We start from the raw sequence: 21,779 nt of genomic DNA on the forward strand, positions 1-21,779 counted from the left end.
ACATTTTAGGCTTAGTCATTCTAAAAATGTAGTACTAAGGGGGCATATATTAATCATTAAAAGAGAGTGAACATGCCTAGGGGTAACAGGTCTCTGCATGCATTTTGAAATGTACTTATATCTTCACACCGGTTGATATAAATACTTTGTCAGGATATCGTTTCAGCTTCCCAGTCTAGGCTACCGCCATGGCATTTTAACCTAATGATTTGTCCTCCAATCACTGGCTGCTCCACCCTGGATTTGATTCCAAGTCTAAGTAAGGTGAGTCAGATATTACTGCTTGCTGGTATCATACCAAAAATGTATGGCATGGCCTTATTTTGAGTAGAGTGGATCAGAAAAATGTTTGAACTTAACTGAAATCTAAATAAACAAAGGGTATGCTTATTGGAGCAGTACATAAAAGCATAGTTATTTGTTTTGCAATGAATAACAGCTATATGGCTACTTAAAGGATCCGGGGTAAAAATCTATCCACATTACTTTTTTCTTTCTTTTTTGTCACTGCTGATTTTACTTGATGGGTCCTTGCAAATGCCAAAGTCAGAATTGACAATACTTCCCACAATGGTCCGATCAGCATCACAGATTAATCCCCCCTCACAAGGGCACTTGTAGTAAACTCCATATAGACTCTGCAGGAAACAGAAAAATACAGATCATTATGCCCAGGCTTATGGGACGCATTCAGGCAATGAATATAAGTTTTTCCATCATTCATAACAACCTCTCCCTTGTCTTGGACCCTTTTCCCAAGATGCAGAAAACAGAGATATTAGCCTGGGATATAGACCAACATTAAGCTATGAATCCCCTGATATATGTTTCTCCATACAAATGTTTCTCACTTTTAAACTATTCATTTTCCTACAGTAATGGTGCCAATGGCTTAATATATCATTTTATTTCTTAGTGTTTGTTTTGCACAAGGCATGGTCACTTTAAAGTTGTCTTTTGAACTTTTTTTTGGAAATTTTTTTATTGTTTTAATTAAACAAAAACACACACAAAAACACATTCTTCATTACATCTTGTAGAAAGCATGTCGATTGGTTACAAATAAATTTCGTGCATTACTATACATCCTTCATATTTTTAATGTACATTTTAAAATCGAAAATCTTTATGTATTTTGCCATCAATATACCATCATTCTCATTTAACTATAATTATTTAAAGATGCTTTTATCTAGAATCATTTGTATTTAAAGACACAACCACCTACTGGCATTCATTAGCTATTCCTATAAACCTCCAATAATTACCCTTTTATAGTGTATTCCCTTTTTTTACTAATTGACATTATTATTCCATTATTATTATTATCATAATGAGTTATTAATTAACAAATAAACATTTTAAAGAAAACATTCTAAAAGTGTCTAGAAAATCCTACTTATTAATCACCAAAGGTTAACTAAATTTTAAGTTATCAACCTTCATTATCAGCCTGTGTCTTTCCAGTAACAAAACAATCTTATCTCTTTAGCCAGTTGTTGCGTCAATTCTCTCCTTTCCACTTTCACTCATAGGTGCTCCATTATTAGGTTCATTTGTTATCTTGTCTTTATCTTCTATATCTTCACTCTCTTCTTTAATTTTTGAGGCTCCAGTCCCTTCATCTTTTATTGAGCCAGACAATAATCTATCCAATATCTTATCAAATCTCTCAAATCCTTTAGAATTATCTTTAGAATTCCATCCAAAAAATCCTGGTAACAGGGTTTCTTCATCTGTATATAAATACATATTTCTCAGAAGAGAAGAAAAAGTTTAGAATCCACTGCCACTCTTGCCTTCAATGTCTCTTTCATGTATAAAAATATTTTTGTTTTGAATTTGCTTAAACATAAGATCCTTTTAATTTTTTCAAAAAAGTGAGGGTTCTATCTTTTCTTTTCTTTCCCTTCCCTTGTCCAAAATATTCCACAAAGACACCTGCAAGAGAACAGTCCGTGTCCTTGAGTCGTTATCAGTCTCTACAGACAAGCTGCAAACCCTCTAGTTACAACGTCTACAGAATCAGAGAAAATAGAGCAAAGGATACTTTGTTTCAAAAAAAGAAAAAAACCAAGTTCTGGCTTCCGAATGGCAGATTCAACTTTCTCTTATTCGTATCAAACTTAAGGAAAGCAAAAATATCTAAGTGTCTTTAATAAAATTTAATAAACAATAAGAGGAAGTAAAAAATTTTTTTTAGCTTAACCAAAAAATAAAGGTAGCACAGAATAAAAGAAAAAAATCAATTCATTCACTTAAGAGGAGAAACAGGAAGCGTTCTAATCACTTCAATCCACAAAGCGCTGTTACATAGAAAAGGAAAAAAACTTTCTAAGACAGTCCAAGATGAATTTCGCCGCTTTATTCTTTTGCTTAAAGGACTAATTTATCTTTTTTTTAAAAAAATTCGCCGCTTTATTCTTTTGCTTAAAGGACTAATTTATCTTTTTTAAAAAATTTCTTTGGGCAATCATTCTCAAATAAAAAATCTCACCAGCTGGACTCACTTTCACTGCCTTCCTTCGGGAGCCGTTTCCGACTTTGTCAGCCTGGGGGCTGTCTGTTTACTGCCGGCTTGGAAAACTTCCCTTGGGTCGATCAGGGACATTGCGGTGTCCCTGAGACCAGCAAGGATTTGTCTCCCTGTCACCGTCTCTTCGGGACGGTTTAGGTCTATATGAACCGTGCAGCTGGTAAAAGAATCAACGGCGGTCTCGGACTATTGAGACCGTACATTGTGTCATCGCAACATCTGGCTCGTTCTCCCCACTACTAGCTGAACTTAATTGCCATCATGTTGAACAGAATATGTCTCTCTCATTCTCTCACCATGGGCATACACACACACACACACACACACACACACATACACACACAGAGACACACAGACACACATGTGTGTGTATGTTTTCGTATATATAAATGACACTCACTTTTAGGGAGCATTCTTGTTTTTCAGCTGCCTTGTTTGCACAGCGAGCCAAACTTAATCCTGTGGTTCGATGACAACAGTGGCTTTTGCACTGTAGGCTATTAAGACACAGCTCTCCATTTTCCTAGAGAAAAAGAAATGTGAAACCAGGAGGTAAATATGTGAAACAAGATAGTTAATTCAGCAATGTATCCATTCTTTTCATTTTTCTACATCGGCCCTTTTATGAAAGGCTTTGTCTCTTTAGATTCATCACTACATTCTCCATAAAAATATGTTAGCTCATTGAGTAATAACCAGGTTATGTTGGCCAAATCATTTCACGGGAATTTTGATGGAATGTCATGTGTTGACATTGATCTGTCATTGTGTTCTGATTTACATAGTACCCTAGATTTTAAATAAAAGAATAGGACCAGAGCAAAATATTCCTAGCCTTATACTTGTACAAATCTAAAAGAAGATAATTCTGGAAGGATTAAAATAAGGATATCTCACATTCACTTACTAAGTTAATAATAATTCCTTTTGGATGAATATAAGACTCTGCCAAGGCAAGTGTCAGCAGTGACAAAATCCAAAGACTTTCCATTGATTCTGGGCTGCCAATGAGTTAATCGAAGTCTCTTGAGATGAGAGAGTCCAGATCTACCTGGAAGTTGCAGTTAATAAAACCCTTTGTCAAAGTCACGTGAATCTTTCTTCCAATGAATGTATCTCATGGAAACATGTGATAGTGGCAGCAAACTTGATTTGGAAAGAAACACGAGATGAAATAGTAAAGAAACTAGCAAAATATAAGAGCTGTAGTCTACAAACTTTGGGATACAAAGTTAAGAACAGATCTTTTTTTATTTTAAAACCTGCAGAGATCAGGACCCTCAATATCAGCAAAGCAGTTATCACGCCCATAGGTTCATACATTGTGGAAGTCCTTTTTGTGATCTGTTTATCTCAGAATATCCTAAGAGCTCAGCCAGTTGTTGGAAACCAGGATTCAAAGTTAATTAATTGTTACATGTTAATCTAACAACTTGATATGTTCGACAAACCATGATGTGTGATATGTAATTCGTGCCCTTCCTGAATTTTCCAACTCCGCCCAGCATGTCAGTTTTCTGTGAAACTCAACTTTGCTCAATCCTTTGTTAGGATTTGGCTGAATGTTTTTGTGAACCCAGGCACTGGAAGAGAAAATCGTGGTCTCTGGTTTAGTGTAATGTTACGGGTTTTGCCTTGTTGATTTAGTGTGATGTGTGGTCTAGGTCAGTTCATTAATAATGTTTTGATCCTTTCATCAACAGCTTTGATAAACTGATAGAACTTATTTTGATGAAGCAAAATTAATAAGAGCAAATATGAACCTCTTTCCTTAGCTTTCTAGTTGGCTTATTGAAGAAAGGAACAGAGAATCTTACAATTTGTTTCCCTATCGTTTATGTCACAATACTTTACGAGAGCATACATTTCCCCAGTCTAGAGCCATCTGGACAAGTGAACACCTGTATAGATTGGCTGCATGGCCATGCTGGCTGGCAGTGATAAATTTTTTTCCAGTCTAATATTAGGAACTGTATCAGACAAAGATAATACAGAAAGTTCAGCAGAATCTAGTGGAAAAATCCTGCTATAACAACATGTGTGAAAGACATCTTATTTCTCAAAGTTGTATGCCAGGTTGCCTGAAACAAGAAGCTACCTGGAACTAACAACAGATGTGGCCTACTGGAACTTTCTCAGGATCCAAATGTTTGTTATGCAATCCTGGACTAATCAGCCAGTAAGATACTTGTTGATGATGCCTATCAGAATTATTAGTCTCAATCTAGATATGTAACACTGCCTATCCTAACCTGATTCTGACTGAGAATTATGGGAGGTACGTATGTCATAAGTAGTAGTAAATAAGTAGTATTTAGAGAGAAAAACCAAATACTCTGGTAAGGTCTATGCTGGTTTTGGTTTAACAATGTCCATGACATTTCTCTGCAAGGATTTGAGAGAATGTGGACATACTTATATGATTTTTTTTCTTTTAAAACAAACTTTTATTGGTTTTTTGATATTTTACAAAGGGAAAAGGTAAGGGAAAGGTTACAAATTTTGGCAGCTGCGAAATGTGGTAGGTGCATCCCCCCTCCAAACTCCTAGTATACATTTGCATAAAATTCAATATTAAGTAGTAACATATAGTCAGTGTGGTAAATTCAATTGGTAATTTCGATCAGTTTATATCAGGTGACTTTTCTTACTCATTTTTGTGATCTGAGCTTTCTTGATGTCGCCCCATCTCCCCCCGCTGGCAGAGCTCCGGCCCCTCCCGTGTCTTGTATGTCTGTTAAGGAGTCTTCTGGTTTTTCTAGGAGTACTTTGTTTTTATCCATAAAGGCCTGCGCCTCTATGGGTGTATTAATTCTAACTCTTGTCTCCTCCCAGAATATTAACATACCTTCAGGCATCAACCATCTAAACCACACCCCCTTCTGGTATAATTTATTTGCCAATTGCGAATAATTTTTTTCTTTTTTCCCTCACTTTCTTGGGGAACTTATATGATTTTTGCATTTTCATTTAAATATTTTTCATGAAATCAATTAGAAATAATGAATATATAAACCAGATTATGTCACATTTTCCATTTTTTGGCCAATTGTTCCAATACATTTGGTGAAGATTAAATCAGCCAAGCAAGTTCTGTACATTCCCTTTCAATGGGCTTCTGGCAACGATGGAGTGGAACACGTGACTTCTCAGAAATTCTCAGAAATGACCAGATGCCCTGAAGCAACAAGAGGCCATCTTAGAAAATCATATTTGTACAAATTAGATAGCCAAGGAACTGACTCCCTATTAATTCTATTACTAAAAAGAATCAGAGAGTGTACAAAAATAAACATCAAAATTATTCTTGGGAAGTTCCAAGTAGCAGATTCATCTTTCGGTCTTGTCGACAATTCTTATGTGTGTCTGCCTGCTGCTAAAGAGTTGGGATCTCTGCTCATCAATGATCTCCATTTTGCCATCCATAGTGCACTGATTCTTCTGATGGGCAAACTGATGGAAGAGAAGGGTCAGCACAATATTGTGGAGAAGACCAGCAGGTGCTCAATAGCTTCCTTATATACTTCTCCGTATTAAAGTTCCTGACACAAGGGACAAGTTTTATGAAGACATATTTTTCCATTGACTGAGGGGGGAGGGGAGGGATGGTTTCAATGTGTAATCTAGATCCCATGCATGTGGGGACCAGTGTTGGGGACCCCTGTAATAGGGAATGTTCTCCTTCACTCCCTGACTGCAGAAACATTTGTCTAGCTAGCCTCATCTCAACAATACTCTATAAATATTCAGTGCACACAGGAAAATTTTATACCTCCCTGCTTCTTTCAGATACTAATCCTGCTACAACATACAATGCTGCTAGGCTCTCTGCTGAAGCAATTAAAATCCATCAGATGAACAACTGTGCTTCAAACCAACTTTAATGAGTATTTAACTTGTTAGTTGAGAGTATTGTTGTATTGTAATAGATTTTAGATAGCCATATATTATTTTTTAAGGATTTTGTAACACCTTTTTATAGCTTTTTTAGGTTTTTGCTTTTATAAAAAAAAAGTTAAAAAAATAAAATACAAAAAATTTAAAAAAATATAATGCTAGTATATATGTGTATTAACAGTATAATTTATTTAATTTGTGTATTTTTTAACTTTTAAAATTATTAATTGTGTATATTCCTCCCTCCTTATGCTGGTCTATGATTATAATAATATTTAATTGATTTGTCAGCTTCATGGTATTTTGGGAGCATAGCTCATCACATTTGTAGGGAACCTGATTAAGATAGAATAATACAATACAATACAATACAATACAATACAATAGTAGAGTTGGAAGGGACCTTGGAGGCCTTCTAGTCCAACCCCCTGCCTAGGCAGGAAACCCTATACCGTTTCAGGCAAATGGCTATCCAACATCTTCTTAAAGACTTCCAGTGTTGGGGCATTCACAACTTCTGGAGGCAAGCTGTTCCACTGATTAATTGTTCTGTCAGGAAATTTCTCCTCAGTTCTAAGTTGCTTCTTTCCTTGATTAGTTTCCACCCATTGCTTCTTGTTCTACCCCCAGGTGCCTTGTTTCTGCTCTACTATTTCTTTAACAAAATAACTGTATTTTTAATGTGTGCAAAAGAAAGCTGTCTTTCTTAGTCCACTTTGTGTACCTCAGGTGCCTTGGAAAATAGTTTGACTCCCTCTTCTTTGTGGCAACCCCTGAGATATTGGAACACTGCTATCATGTCTCCCCTAGTCCTTCTTTCTATTAAACTAGACATACCCAGTTCCTGCAACCGTTCCTCATATGTTTTAGTCTCCAGTCCCCTAATCATCTTTGTTGCTCTTCTCTGCACTCTTTCTAGAGTCTCCACATCTTTTTTACATCGTGGTGACCAAAACTGAATGCAGTATTCCAAGTGTGGCCTCACCAAGGCATTATAAAGCGGCATCAACACTTCACATGATCTTGATTCTATCCCTCTGTTGATGCAGCCTAGGACTGCGTTGGCTTTTTTGGCAGCTGCTGCACACTGCTGGCTCATATTTAAATGGTTGTCCACTAGGACTCCAAGATCCCTTTTACAGTTACTACTACTGAGCAAGGTACCACCTATACTGTATCTGTGCGTTCCGTTTTTGTTGCCTAAATGTAGAACCTTACTCTTTTCACCATTGAATTTCATTTTATTAGATAGTGCCCAATGTTCAAGTTTCTCAAGATCCTTCTGTATCTTAAGCCTATCTTCTGGAGTGTTGGCTATTCCTGCCAGCTTGGTGTCATCTGCAAATTTGATGAGTTCCCCATTTATTCCCTCATCCAAATCATTGATGAAGATGTTGAAGAGTACTGGGCCTAAAACAGAGCCTTGGGGTACTCCACTGCATACTTCCCTCCATGTAGATGCAGTTCCATTGAGGACTACACGTTGAGTGCAGTTGGTCAGCCAGTTACGAATCCATCTGGTGGTGATGCTGTCCAACCCACTTTTTTCTACTTTATCTAGTAGTAGGTTATGGTCTACCTTATCAAAAGCCTTGCTGAAGTCCAAGTAAACTATATCAACGGCATTCCTCTGGTCCACTAATTTTGTCACATTATCAAAGAATGCAATAAGATTAGTCTGGCATGATCTGTTTTTAACAAATCCATGTTGGCTTTTGGATATTACTTTGTTTGCTTCTAGGTGTTCGCAAATTCGTTGCTTGATTATTTTTTCCAGAATCTTTTCTGGTATTGAGGTCAGGCTGATAGGTCTGTAGTTTCCTGGATCTATTTTTTTCCCTTTTTTGAAGATGGGAACCACATCAGCTCTTTTCCAGTCCTCTGGTAGTTCCCCGGTGTTCCAGGATCTCTGAAAGATATAATTCAGTGGTTCTAAGATCTCTTCTGCTAGTTCCTTCAGAACCCTGGGGTGTAATCCATCCGGTCCTGGTGATTTGAACTCGTCTAGGGTAGATAGGTGCTCACTTACCATTTTCTTCCCTATTTCAATTTGTGTTCCTAATCTGATTTTTGTGGTGCTGCTTTTGATAGGTTGGACTGTTTTATCCCTTTGTGTAAAGACAGATGCAAAACATGAGTTAAATAGTTCTGCTTTCTCCCTGTTGCTTGTCACCTTCTTGCCACTTTCTCCTAGCAATGGACCAATTGTTTCCTTAACTTTTTTCTTGTTTTTAACATTTTGGAAGAAGCTTTTTTTGTTAATTTTTACTTTTGTGGCAAGCCTTTCTTCATTGTGAGCCTTAGCTTTCCTCACTTCATCTTTACAGGCTCGGGCTATTTGCTGATATTCTGCCTTAGTTATGTCCCCCTCCTTCCACTTGTTATACTTACCTTTTTTGTCTTTCAGTTTGTCAGATAGTTCTTTATGCAGCCATGCTGGTTTCTTTTGGGAGCTGTTATTTTTCTTCTTCATTGGTATTGTGCTAGACTGGACTTTTGTAATCTCATTTTTCAAAATTTCCCAAGCTTCTTGAGTTGTTTTCCCCTTGAGGATTCTCATCCATGGAATTTTTCCCAAGCTCTCTCTAAGTTTATTGAAATTAGCTTTCTTAAAGTCCAAGACTCTAGTTTGACTTTGTTCTACTACTTGTGTTTGGATAATGTTGAATTCCAATATTGCATGGTCACTTGCCCCGAGGTTCCTATGGCTTCAACACCTTCTATCATTTCCTCTCTGTTAGTGAGAATTAAGTCCAATATGGCTGATCCCCTTGTTCCCTTCTCTACTTTTTGGAAAAGTTGTCTGCTAGGTTTGTTAGGAACCTGTTGGATCTTCCACTTGGTGCAGTGTTTGTTTCCCAGTTGATGTCAGGGTAGTTAAAATCTCCCATTGCTATTGTGGTGTGCTTCCAACATACCTTAGTTAGCTGACTAGCAAAAAGTTCATCTACTTCCTCTGCTTGGTTGGGTGGCCTGTAGTATAGACCTATGGCAATGTCATTTCCCCTACAACCTTTAATATTGACCCAAATGCATTCAAGATTGTTCTCATCATTGTTGTGCTCTATTTCTGTAGAGACGTGGTTATTTCTTAGATATAGTGCAACTCCAACTCCTCTTTTATTTGGTCTATTTCTTTTAAATAATTTAAATCCTTCTAGCTGTATGTTCCATTTGTCGGTTTCATCCCACCAAGTTTCTGTAATGGCAATAATATCATATCTGCCCTCTTTTACTTGAATTTCTAATTCGCCCTGTTTATTCCTCATACTCTGTGCATTGGTATATAGACATTTGAGTCCATTTTGATTGACCTTGTGTTTACTGTCTACATAACCTGTAGAGTTAATATATGATAGAAATAACCTACAGAGTTAATATACATAACCTACAGAGTTAATATATGATAGTTAAAATACATAATCTACAGAGTTAATATATGATAGAAATGTTAACTTTGTTAATGTTCATACATTACATTAACTATGATTTACATGCCTCCTATTTGTTAAATAAGACTCTATTTGCAAGGTTGCGTAATATTGTAAGTCATAAAATTTATTGGACTGACTGTACTGTTTGGAAATGTTTATAATCAAAACTATATAAATCACATAATAGCTTAGTGAGATTTATGAATCCAGCCTTAAAGCCAATATCTAGAACAATCAGCTCATCCTTGATGTTGTACAAATTGGCGCCTTGCTATCTTTTGTAGGATGAGCACAACGTGCTTTTATGTTAACTCTATATTGAACAAGATTTATATGTCCTGTCTAGGAACAAACTATTTTCAAAGGTATAATTGCTAATACTTAATTTGAAATGGGGATGGTGGATTAATTTCTATCTATCCTAGTCAAGAGAATTGGTGCCTGTCTTCTCATGTGTGCCCCCAATTAATGGGAAACGGTATCTAGCCTTCGGTTCATCAGTCTTGGGCTTACTGGCTTTCTCTGCCAATCGCTGTCTGTGGTGCTGAAACAGAGCTCACAAATAAAGCCGCAGAAATTCCTCTTCTTTGCTGGTTTGGAAGCAGGAGGGATATTTCCTTTACAGAGAGGGAGTGCCAACTTCTTGGAAAGCACCAGATATGTAGGATGCTGGGAGAGGAGGAACAGGAGCAGCAGCAGCAGCAATAGCGGCAGCAGCAGCAACTAAGGCTAAGCACTCTTCAGGCTCCAGCACCTCCCACCGTGCTGTTCAGTATGGAAACAAATAGCCCTTCTTGCAAATGGTCATCTGAGCATCTGTGGCTGGGGCAAAGAGTCATAGGAAAGGCAAGAGCTGCTTCACAGATTCCTGATTTATCAGTGAGGTGGAAAGCCAATCTTGCAGCTCCTATTCCTTGGATTCAGCTTCCCTATGTGTTCCTAGAGTGAGAAGACAATCGTTTTTCTGTTTGACTTTAAACTTCAAGACATGTCTTAAAGGACATAGCCATCACTGAAGCCATGGCAAAGATGCTGCCAGCACAGGAAGCGGCAAAGATCTATCATACCAACTACGTGAGGAATGCTCGAGCCATGGGAGTGCTGTGGGCACTGTTCACCCTCTGCTTCGCTGTGATCATGGTGGTAACATTCATCCAGCCCTATTGGATTGGGGACAGCATTGACACTCCACAAGCTGGTTATTTTGGCCTCTACTCCTATTGCATTGGAAATGCCCTGACCGGTGAACTCATCTGCAAGGGCAGCCCACTGGACTTTGGCACCATCCCTTCAAGTGCTTTCAAAACAGCTATGTTTTTTGTGGGCATTTCTACCTTTCTTATCATTGGCTGCATCCTCTGCTTTAGCCTCTTCTTCTTCTGCAATGCAGCCACTGTCTACAAAGTGTGTGCTTGGATGCAACTGGCAGCATGTGAGTTGGACACAGATAACCTAGGGGATAGATTAAGGCATTCATTAAACATAGCTTCAATGTGCTAAGGGATTCCTGCGCAAGTATATTATGCTTGGGGATACCATAACCTCTATGTCCTATCTCCCAAGTTTGCAGTGCGAGGAGCATCTATTTAAAGTCAATATATAAATCTGCCATTTGGATTGAAGTTCCATTGGCATCACTCCTAATAATGAAAAAGCAAAATGGATTTGTGGTACTGCAAAGTAAATATTAGTTCCTTGATGATGCAATTCCTTTCAGTTTGTGAATATAAATCTGCTATTTGGATTCAAGTTCCATTGGCAGCTTTTTCCTGCTGTCACTGAAACCAAAATATCCATTTCTTTAGTTCCCTTGTCAGCCAGTAATGTGTTTATTTTAGTGTGATGATCTGTTCTTGAAGTATATTGCAGTCTGTTAAGTGATATGCAAAGACACCTAATTGTATAATCTATTTGAAGTACAAGCAATTGATGCACTTTTTCTGATTCTTTGTTTTTTTTAAAAAAAAAATGAAGTTATGTTTTAATGTTTCCCCCCCTTAATCTGCTTTCTTTGCGGCTCCCATAACCACTGTCTCTGGTGAAGGGGCAGATGTAATCATGAAGTGACTATATAGAAGTGGTATTAATTTAAAACATCACTAAAACATACCATGAATGGGCAAGGAGAATACCCGAGGAATCTTGCTGAATATGATCAAGGCTCCATTTTCAGTGCTTTTGACAGTCAGATTTAGTGGTTAGCATTGCCTAGAGAGGAGATGCGTGTTTTAAGAAAACTGCTTCTTTCTGATGAAAAGGAGATGCTTTATACAAGACGTTAGCAGCTAGAAATTTCTGAGGCCAAAGGGAAAATGAGCTTCTGTTTGTATTTCCTTTTATGTATGAGGGAAGCTAGAAAACCATAAAGATATTTGCCGCCTAAGAAGAAAAACAGGGTAAAATTGTGATTCATAAGAGAAAACTGGCAATACAATAGTCACTACCAGCTGAAACCTTTCAGATATGTTAAACTACACTTCCTATAATTCTGTGCCAGTGTGGCCATGGGAAGGTTATGATGAAAGTGAAGTATGTTGCTGTAATATTTACTAGCAAAAGGGAACAGGTTTTACTAATTCAAAATAAATAGTGGGTTGGAGTCAAACATAGCCATAATTATAATAGATTCACCAAAAACATTTCGACTTAAGATCCAGTTTTAATTGGGATGCTTTACATATAAAATTATGCATAGTATTCCCGTATTTGTCGGCAATGTTATAGAAAGAAAAATCATATTTAAGGAAACCTGAGCCTAACAAGCATTGCAAGTCAGAACAATGAAACATATCCTGTCTTCTATTTGTTCATTTATAGGTTTTTGCTATTAGTGGCAAAGTTTTTTTAAAATTTATTTGCTTCTTCCACCTCATTCTGAGAGAAATAAATGAGCTGCTTTATTTAATGTTATGCAAAACACTAGCATTCCTTGCTTGATGAAATGCACTTTAGCTTTCCATCTTCCAAAAAGTATCACTAATTCAAATTAGGGCCAGGATTAGGCAATGACTTTCTATTCCGCCTGGAATATTCTCCTTAAATATGCTTAAGCTAATTAAGGCCTGCCTGTAATGGGTCTGCCAAAGAGGAGCACAATTCTCTGCCGTTTTTCCATAGTGAGAGAGACCTGCCAGGCGGCCCTGTGATCTTAAAGCAAGAAGATGCTGAAAGCCAGTAACGTTATTGGAAACCTTTTTCAAATATTCATGCCGTGGAACAAAGCCTGGTTACATGATCTGCAGAGGCTTCTTTAGCAAATAGAAATGCACTGCGTGAAAGAGAGGTTAAAGTAAGTCTGGCAGCACAGCAACGGGTTTAGCAGTAGCATTTTGAGTAAGCTGTAAGGACAGGCATGGCATTAAAGAAAGCTGTAATTCTTCCTGGCCTCAAACATAAATAACTTAAGAGGCTTGAAAAGGCTTCTGATTAACCCACATTGGCTGAAGATCACAATGCTGGAGAACTGTAAAAATCCTAAGTCCGTGATAGTGAACCTATGGCATGCGTGCCAGAGCCATCGCCCTAGTTCAGCTTCACCGTGCATGCACATGTGCCTCCCACAGCCATCTGCTTTCTAAGACTCTGTCCTGCATGAGCATGGGGGGAAGGGTACATGTGGAGGGGGCCTCTGCTGCGCATGCGTGGGGGGACATGGGGCATGCACGCTTTGGGCACTCGGTCTGGAAAAGGTCAGCTATCACTGTCCTAAGTAACAGGGGAGTATAAAAGCTTTTCTTAAAATAATAAATCAGTAAATTGCCACAGCAACCTCGTGATATGTTTCTATCCAAGTAACACACTCACATTCATCTGAATATTTACCTTCCTCACAATAATAACAATAATAATGTGTTATACTGACCTTAGAATCTGGTAACTTGGAAATCTCAACATACTTCCATATAAATTCCTGGCTGTTTACATTTACATCTTAAAGTAGTGTGCAGGCAGTCCTCATTTAATGACCACAACTGAAACAGGCAACTCTATCACTAAACAATGTACTTGTTACGCAAGCCATCATGTGACCGCAACTTGCAATTTTAACTGTCCACTTCTGCATTGACTCTGCCTGTCAGAAGCTGGCTGTGAAGTGTGCAAATGGCAATCGCATAACCCAGGATGCTGCTACAATTGTGAGGACCCTTCCTAAAGTTACTTTTTTCTGCACCGTTGTAACTTCAAATAGTTGCTAAACAAGGCAGTTGCTAAGTGAGGACTGCCTTGTCATAGATTAAAACCCAGGATGCAAAGAAAGGTAATGAGTAGATATTTTAAAATCTTTTCTTCTTGAATGTAGGACAGACTCTTCTTTCAATGCCCTAGCAAATAACTAGCCTTTTAGTAAAGGGAAGGCGCGACTGGCGCTTCTCTGGAGAACAATTGATCTTGTTCTGATGTAGGCTTCCCAAGAGTATGAATCAAATTCCTGGTCCTGACAAAAAAAAACCGTTATTAATTTACTGTGAATTCTGCTCATTCACATCCAGCAAAGTCTTTCCAGGGAGGATTTACAGTCACAGACCTTATCTGGCTTGGAGAGCTGCCAGGCCGATATCTGCAAAACTTGACAAGGAGTCTCAGAGAGTCACAAGCTTAATTGTCTACTGCAACTCCCCTTTCGCTCCTCTTCTATTTCCTCTTGGAGGGGCCATTCATGTGGCCAAGTCGACCCCTGTTCTTTAGCTGTTCCCTTTGTCTGCCAACTCTGCACATGCATACACTGGGAACAGGTTCCAGCTGTTCCTCTGCCTCACTGATGTCTGACTCTGAAGGCAGCCGATAACTGGCATACGGCTCTGGCCCCATCTCTGCCTCCGACACAGAACCCTCATCATAGCCTTCCCCAGACTCCAGGACTGGCCCATGTTCCTCCCCAACTTCCTCAATGTCTGAATCTGCTACCAGCTCCACTGGCTGCTGGCGGGCCACACAACAGATATCTTGCAGGAATAGCATGTAATCATAAACTAAATGGTAAGAAAAGCATTTTTCAATGTCATGTGCTTGTCCAATTTTTCCAAGGACAGAAATTTTGTGCTCTTTTTTTCTACTTTTCATGTTTAACTCTAATAGCATGACTGTTTTGTACAGGTTACAGATCTCTCTTACTATACTCATCTAAGAACAGCTTATAAAGTATTAATCATAGATATTTTAATTCCAAAAAGCAGTCACGTATTGTGACTGTCTACGCCCTGGATACAGGGCTGACCTGTGGTTATTCAATAGAGGGAAGAAAAGGCATGATGCTAACAATAGTTTCTAGGACTGCAACTTTATTTCCCAAATTAAGATGTATTTGCACTAATTCAAGCTTTCACTAAGCTTTAAACTGCAATTTTTGGCAAAGACAGCAAGATGAGCAACGATATCAGGCTTTCTGATCAGTTTCAAAAGAGAGAGAATAGAAACAGAGGACTTATCCAGAAGCCACCTCCATTTCTCAAGAGTGGTACAAGGTGGTGAGTGTACTTTATATTGCACTGCCTTGCCATCATTTGCACTTGAACCTCTTTTTGAATCTGTCCCAATTTTTTATTTGTTTATTGATTAGATTTATTGCCCAGCCTGCACAATCAGGAGCCTGAGCAGAACACTTCATATGAAAAACCCAAGAGAAGAGATACCACGTTGAGGTTGCAACTGTGCCTTTCAATATCATCACTGAATACCTTCCATTTCCAGGTGCCGGCTTGTCCATTGGCTGCCTGCTCTACCCTGATGGCTGGGACTCCCCTGAGGTGAAACGCATGTGTGGAGAGAAGACTGACAAATACACCCTGGGAGTCTGCACTGTGCGCTGGGCGTACATCCTTTGCATCATCGGCATTCTTGATGCCTTCATCCTTTCTTTTTTAGCATTTGTGCTTGGCAACCGGCAAGACAATCTTCTACCCTCTGATTTCCAAGTGGAAAACAAAGGTAAGCCAATTACCCTGCCCTCCCCGAAGAACCTACCCTTTCCATAGTCCAGGGATCGGCAACCCGCAGCTATGGAGCTGCATGTGGCTCTTTCATCCCTCTGTTGCGGCTCTGTTGCTCAAAATATGTGTCACAATCGCCAATGTGCAACACCCGCCAGCAGGCGATTTATTGAGCTTTTCGACCCCCAATAGGTTTTGTGGCTCCCGGTCTTTTCTTTTCTGTGGGAAATGGATCCAAATGGGTCTTTTGAGTGTTTCAGGTTGCCGATCCCTGTCATAGTCAAAATAGCAATGACAGTGGAAGGATAGATGATGAGATTTGGACATTTACTTCCATAAAATTTATAAGGACAAAAAGTGCAAAAGCTTGTCTTGCGTGCAGATTATTAATATTACAACTCATGCAACATTAGAATTGTCAGAAACCTTTTTTTTTCTTAATTTAAATTGTTCTCATGGTATCCTATTTTTCTTCCATGCAAACTACGTACAAGGTGTCTACTGTCAAAAAAAAACTGGCTATATGGGATCCAGTAAAAATCCATAATGTGCCCCTGTATTACTGCCTGGCAATGGCTGAGTTCACTGATGGTATAATTGACTCTGCTGGTGCAGGGATTAATAAAAAAAATGTAATAGAATATTTTAATTCACCGCAAGTGAAGGATTGAGCAGGTGAGGAGCACAGCAGACTCATGAATGCATTATAAATCATTGGAGAAAAACATGCAACGCTTCTGCAAACTTTTGTTTGGAAGCCCTTCGCCTTCCAAACAAAGTTTAAAATTAAAAAATTCACTAGTACGCTTCTGTTATTTGTAGCTACTGTATAAACTTGTCTTCTAAATTATTCCCTTTCCCTAGCTGTTAAAAATAATTGAAATAGCATCTTGCGCATGAGACTGTAAACTCTGTGTCTCATCACTGTTTTAAGTTTTAGACATCTTGTGATATGCAACATCCACTGTTTTGATAAAAATGAAATTATTCCACTGGCCTTTAGTGCAATTCAGCGGGCTTGGGATTCTAGAATGAAAAAAGATACAATTTGGACATTATTTCTGCATTTTATAGAGAGGGTTAGAGTTTATGTTTTCCCAAATGTCAGGCCAATCTTTCCCATTGGGAGAAGTTTCAAGCAACAAAATGGGTGACTAAAACTTCTGCCTTTTCACCTGTTCTCCAAATGTGCATTCAACATGTCTGTTCAACCAAAGTGTCTCTTCTGATTGTCAACAAGAAGAACAAAAAAGACTGCAGTGTTTTTTTCTCTTCCAGTATCAGAAAACATGGGAAAAACTGGTTTCACAGTGCCCTCTGTTGAAGAAGGAAAAGGTTATTGGGGATATTATTACCAAAACTTCAAAACAATATAACAAAACAAACTAAAAATAGTCTCTACATCTTTCAGAGCGGCCTTCAAGATGCTGTAAAAACTTGGTAGAGCCCTCAAGCTGGGAGCTGTTACTCACTCTTCCTTTAGTGACACATATAAACTTGACCTGGTTGTCACTAACTGTCACTGCCATGCTAATTCAGTTGAAGTAAGTTATTCCAAAGCAGAGCCCTTCTCTTCCCTGGGTTTATAATCATAGTCGAGCATGATCAACCAATTCAATACTCTTCATCAAACGATAATGGCAAATTCTGTCCTATATGTAGCAAGTGACATAGCAGCTTCTATTTAGACCAGTGGTGAAATTCAAAAAAAATTACTACCAATTTTGTGGGCGTGGCTTGGTGGGTGTGGCAGTGGAAGGATACTGCAAAATCTCCATTCCCTCCCCACTCCTGTGGGAAGGATATTGCAAAATCTCCATTCCCTCCCCACTCTAGGGCCAGCCAGAGGTAGTATTTGCCGGTTCTCTGAACTACTCAGAGGTAGCATTTGCCGGTTCTCTGAATTTCCACTACTGGTTCTCCAGAACCTGCTGAATTTCACTCCTGATTTAGAACAAATTTGGTTATTTTAAGACGTAGGGACTTCAACTCCCAGAATTCCTCAGCCAGCATGATAGGAGTTGAAATCATCTTAAAGTGGCCAAATTTGAAAAACTCTTCAAACCATGAAAGAGGGGTTGTTATTCCATTAGCTGCGTTTGGAGAAATTGGGAGGGGAAATGGCACGTTGTGGATTATGATGGTGTGTTTCTTTTGTCCTGCAGAGGAAGCAAATAAATGAAGATGAATACTGAAGGAATCGCAAGTGTACTTACTCCTGCCCTTGAATACCGAGTACTCCAACCTGACCTTGGACTCAGAAAAACTGCTTGATACATGAGTGCTAATGTGGATTCTGCCAGTTATCTAGACACATCAGTCTGTGTTATAGAAGAATAATTCTGCAAAAAAAGTGTGCTCTTTTCTAGAAAAGATTATGACAAAATAAATTTTGTTCAGTGTGACATTAATTGGTTTGGATCTCCACATCCTGTTTGCAATCATGTTTTGTATGTTCTATACCTGCAGGGCCCAACAGATCTGGATAATTAATAAGACCTCAAAGCATATTGCATCTATTTAGCTAGTTTAATATTACTTATAACATGCATATATGGCTGCTCTGCAAACTCTTACTTCAGGAAAATGTAACCCTTTAGCTCTTGTGAGCCCTGTTCAAATGTCTGTATGTAGCACATATGGCTATGCTTTCCTTAAACCAATGGAATACAATCCCCCCGTTAATTCATTTGTCCAGCGAGTATGAATTGAAAAAAGTTAGGTTGTACGTAGGAGTTACAGCTTTGAACTTTTGGACCAAGATATTATTCAGGATTACTCTGCATTTCAATCAAGAGGTGATAGTATATTTGTATATCCAATTTATATTTGCCACAAAGCAATTCTGAAAGAGATGGATCTTTCAAAGCTTTTGAATATATTAGGTATATATCTTCTATGATATCGAGCGCGCCTCAGTGCATGCTGTTCTATTCTTTTATAAAGGTCACTTTCAGGGATGACCCTATCTCTATGAGACCATTCCACTGGATTTCTGTTCTTCCATGTTATCATTTGTAACACAGAGATTTAATTAAATGGCCTTTGGCATAGAACAGGTGTTTTTAAGGATACTTAATCAGTCCTAGACCTAAATATGCTATTTATGTGCCTACAATTGGTTTTCAGAATTGGCCGACTAATGAAATATTAATTCCAATTTGGACTACTGCTTTTGGTACTATCCAACAGTCCATCTGCATAGTAAAGGTAATCCTCGACTTAACAAGTTCATTTAGTGATAATTCAAAAAGCAACTTATAACCATTTTTCACACTTACGACTATTGCGGCATCCCCATGGTCGTATGATCAAGATTCAGATGCTTGGCAACTGATTCATATTTATGACGGGTGCAGTGATCCAGGGTCAAGTCATCCCCTTTTGTGACCTCTGACAAGCAGTCAATGTCAAAGTAATTTGTAAAATGAGTCAAAATGCACATAACAAATGTTTCTCTTAGCAACAAAAATTCTGGGCTCAATTGCGGTCCTAAGTTGAAGACTACCTGTTTGCAAAGTCCATACAGAAGCACTATACCTATCACTTCGATTTCCAATGCTTGATTCATCTACAACCCACAGCCAACTGCTCCCCTCAGTAGAACCCAAGTTCATCATCCAAGGATTGAGTTCCTCCTATGAATACACCTCTTTTTACCCTTGAAATGTCCTTTCCCAGTAAACTCATTTCACTGACAGCAATCTATTAACCTAGAAATGAGATGCTATGGTGGCTGCATGGAATAGTGCGGCCACCGGGGCCTTAGAACGGGTTGCGCCTTTGCGGCCTCTCCGGTGGCAACGAACCGCCCTGGCTCCCTGGTTTAACGAGGAGCTAAGGGCGATGAAACGCCACAAGAGACGCCTAGAGAGCAGATGGAGATCCTCTCGCTCCGAATTTGACCGAACACAGGTAAGAACCTACTTAAGGACTTACCTTGTGGCATTAAGAGCGGCCAAACGTTGATATTGCGCCACTCTTATTGCGTCTGCAGAGAACCGCCCTGCTGCCCTGTTTCGGGTGACCTGCTCCCTCTTGTTACAGAGGCAGCGGGAGCCCCCTTTGCAGGGCAGGGCAGAGGAATTTGGGGAATATCTGCAGGATAAAATCGCTCAAATCCAGAGGGAATGGGCCCCCTTCAGTGTTCCAGGGGGGACGTCCGAGGCGAGTCTTGAGAGACCATGCTGGGAGGAGTTTGACTCTGTTGCCACCGAGGATTTGGACAGGTTGCGTGGGCGACTGCGAGCCACGTTTATTGGACCCGTGTCCCTCCTGGCTTGTGCTGGCATCCTGGGAGGTCACACGAGGCTGGCTATTGGGACTTGTGAACGCTTCATTGAGTGAGGGGTTCCTGCCAGCTGCCTTGAAAGAGGTGGTTGTGAGGCCCTTGCTCAAGAAGCCTTCCCTGGACCCGATGGAGCTAGCAAATTATCGTCCTGTCTCCAACCTTCCTTTTTTAACGAAGGTTGTAGAGAGTGTGGTGGCTCAGCAGTTCCCACGTCACCTGGAGGAATCTGATTATCTAGACCTGCGCCAGTCCGGCTTCCGGCCCGGGCATAGCACGGAGACGGCCTTGGTCGCGTTGGTGGATGATCTCTGGAGGGCCAGAGATAGGGGTTGCTCCTCTATCCTGGTCCTATTAGATCTCTCAGCGGCTTTTGATACCATCGACCATGGTATCCTACTGCGCCGGCTGGGGGGTTGGGGGTAGGGGGCACCGTGTTGCGGTGGTTCCGCTCCTACCTCTCCGACCGGACGCAATATGTGTTGGCAGGGGAGCAGAGGTCGACCCTGAGGCCGCTCACTTGTGGGGTGCCGCAGGGGTTGGTCCTCTCACCTCTCCTGTTCAACACATACATGAAGCCGCTGGGTAAGATCATCCGTGGTTTTGGGGTGGGATACCATCTGTACGCTGATGATACACAGCTGTACATTTCCACCCCAAACCACCCCAACGAGGCCGTCGAGGTGATGTCCTGGTGTTTGGAAGCCGTACGGGTCTGGATGGGAGACAACAGACTCAGACTCAACCCCTCCAAGATGGAGTGGCTGTGGCTACCGGCCTCCCGGTTCAACCAGTGCATTCCATCGCTGGCCATTGGGGGCGAGCAACTGGCCCCCGTGGAGCGGGCACGCAATTTGGGCGTCCTCCTAGACGCCCGGCTGTCTATGGATGACCATGTGGCAGCCGTGGCGAGGGGGGCGTTCCACCAGGTTCGCCTGGTGCGCCAATTGCGCCCCCTATTGGACCGGGATGCCCTCCGCACAGTCACTCACGCGCTGGTGACGTCTCGCCTGGACTACTGTAATGCTCTCTACATGGGGCTCCCCTTGAGATGCACCCGGAGACTGCAACTGGTCCAGAATGCAGCCGCGCAGGCAATCATGGGGAGAACGAGGTTCTCCCATATAACACCTCTCCTGCGCGAGCTGCACTGGCTCCCTGTGGTCTACCAGGTGCGCTTCAAGGTGTTAGTTACCATCTTCAAAGCGCTCCATGGCACAGGACCTAGCTATCTGCGGGATCGCATCCTGCCCCATACATCCCTGCGACCAATTCGCTCTCACAGAGAGGGACTCCTCCGGGTGCCGTCCACCAGGCAGTGTCAGAGGGCGGCGCCCAGGAGTAGGGCCTTCTCTGTGATGGGCCCAGCCCTCTGGAATGACCTCCCACCAGATATCAGGACAACGACCGATCTCCGCTCCTTCCGCACGAAACTCAAGACCCACCTGTTCCAACTAGCCGGCCTGGCTTAACTAGAACCTTCTAACCTCCCTGGCAATTTTAATTTTAATATTTTAATATTTTAAACGTAAATTTTGGGGTTTTTAAATTGTTTTAACTGTTTTAATTTATTGCTATTTATTTGAACCTAGTGGCTTTCACTTGTATTTGACTGTTAAATATTGATGTCACCTCCTCCATGCCACACTTGTATTTTTGATTTAATTGTACGTCGCCCCGAGTCCCTTTGCGGAGAG

General features: G+C 40.3%; 2 protein-coding genes across 3 annotated transcripts; one reads left to right on the forward strand and one right to left on the reverse strand.

Annotated features, from left to right (window-relative positions):
• Nucleotides 1-238: 238 nt before the first annotated feature.
• On the reverse strand, nt 239-3,601 carry CLPS (colipase). Its single transcript, XM_081946676.1, has 3 exons — nt 3,444-3,601; nt 2,937-3,059; nt 239-638 (listed from the first exon to the last, which is right to left on the reverse strand). Exons 1-3 carry the CDS (start codon nt 3,525-3,527, stop codon nt 483-485), a joined length of 363 nt encoding a protein of 120 aa, XP_081802802.1. The 5' UTR covers nt 3,528-3,601; the 3' UTR covers nt 239-482.
• Nucleotides 3,602-10,455: 6,854 nt separating this feature from the next.
• On the forward strand, nt 10,456-18,199 carry LHFPL5 (LHFPL tetraspan subfamily member 5). 2 transcript variants are annotated; one of them, XM_081948525.1, is made up of 3 exons: nt 10,456-11,299; nt 15,556-15,792; nt 17,960-18,199. In XM_081948525.1, the coding sequence occupies exons 1-3, from the start codon at nt 10,888-10,890 to the stop codon at nt 17,974-17,976; spliced, it is 666 nt and encodes a 221-aa protein (XP_081804651.1). In that variant the 5' UTR covers nt 10,456-10,887; the 3' UTR covers nt 17,977-18,199. The 2 variants fall into 2 exon arrangements, with proteins under 2 accessions (XP_081804651.1, XP_081804652.1); XM_081948526.1 differs by lacking the exon at nt 17,960-18,199 and having other exon boundaries at nt 15,425-15,699.
• Nucleotides 18,200-21,779: the final 3,580 nt, after the last annotated feature.

Source organism: Natrix helvetica (assembly GCF_964273705.1).
Source record: "Natrix helvetica genome assembly, chromosome: 3".
Classification (NCBI taxonomy): Eukaryota; Metazoa; Chordata; class Lepidosauria; order Squamata; family Natricidae; genus Natrix; species Natrix helvetica.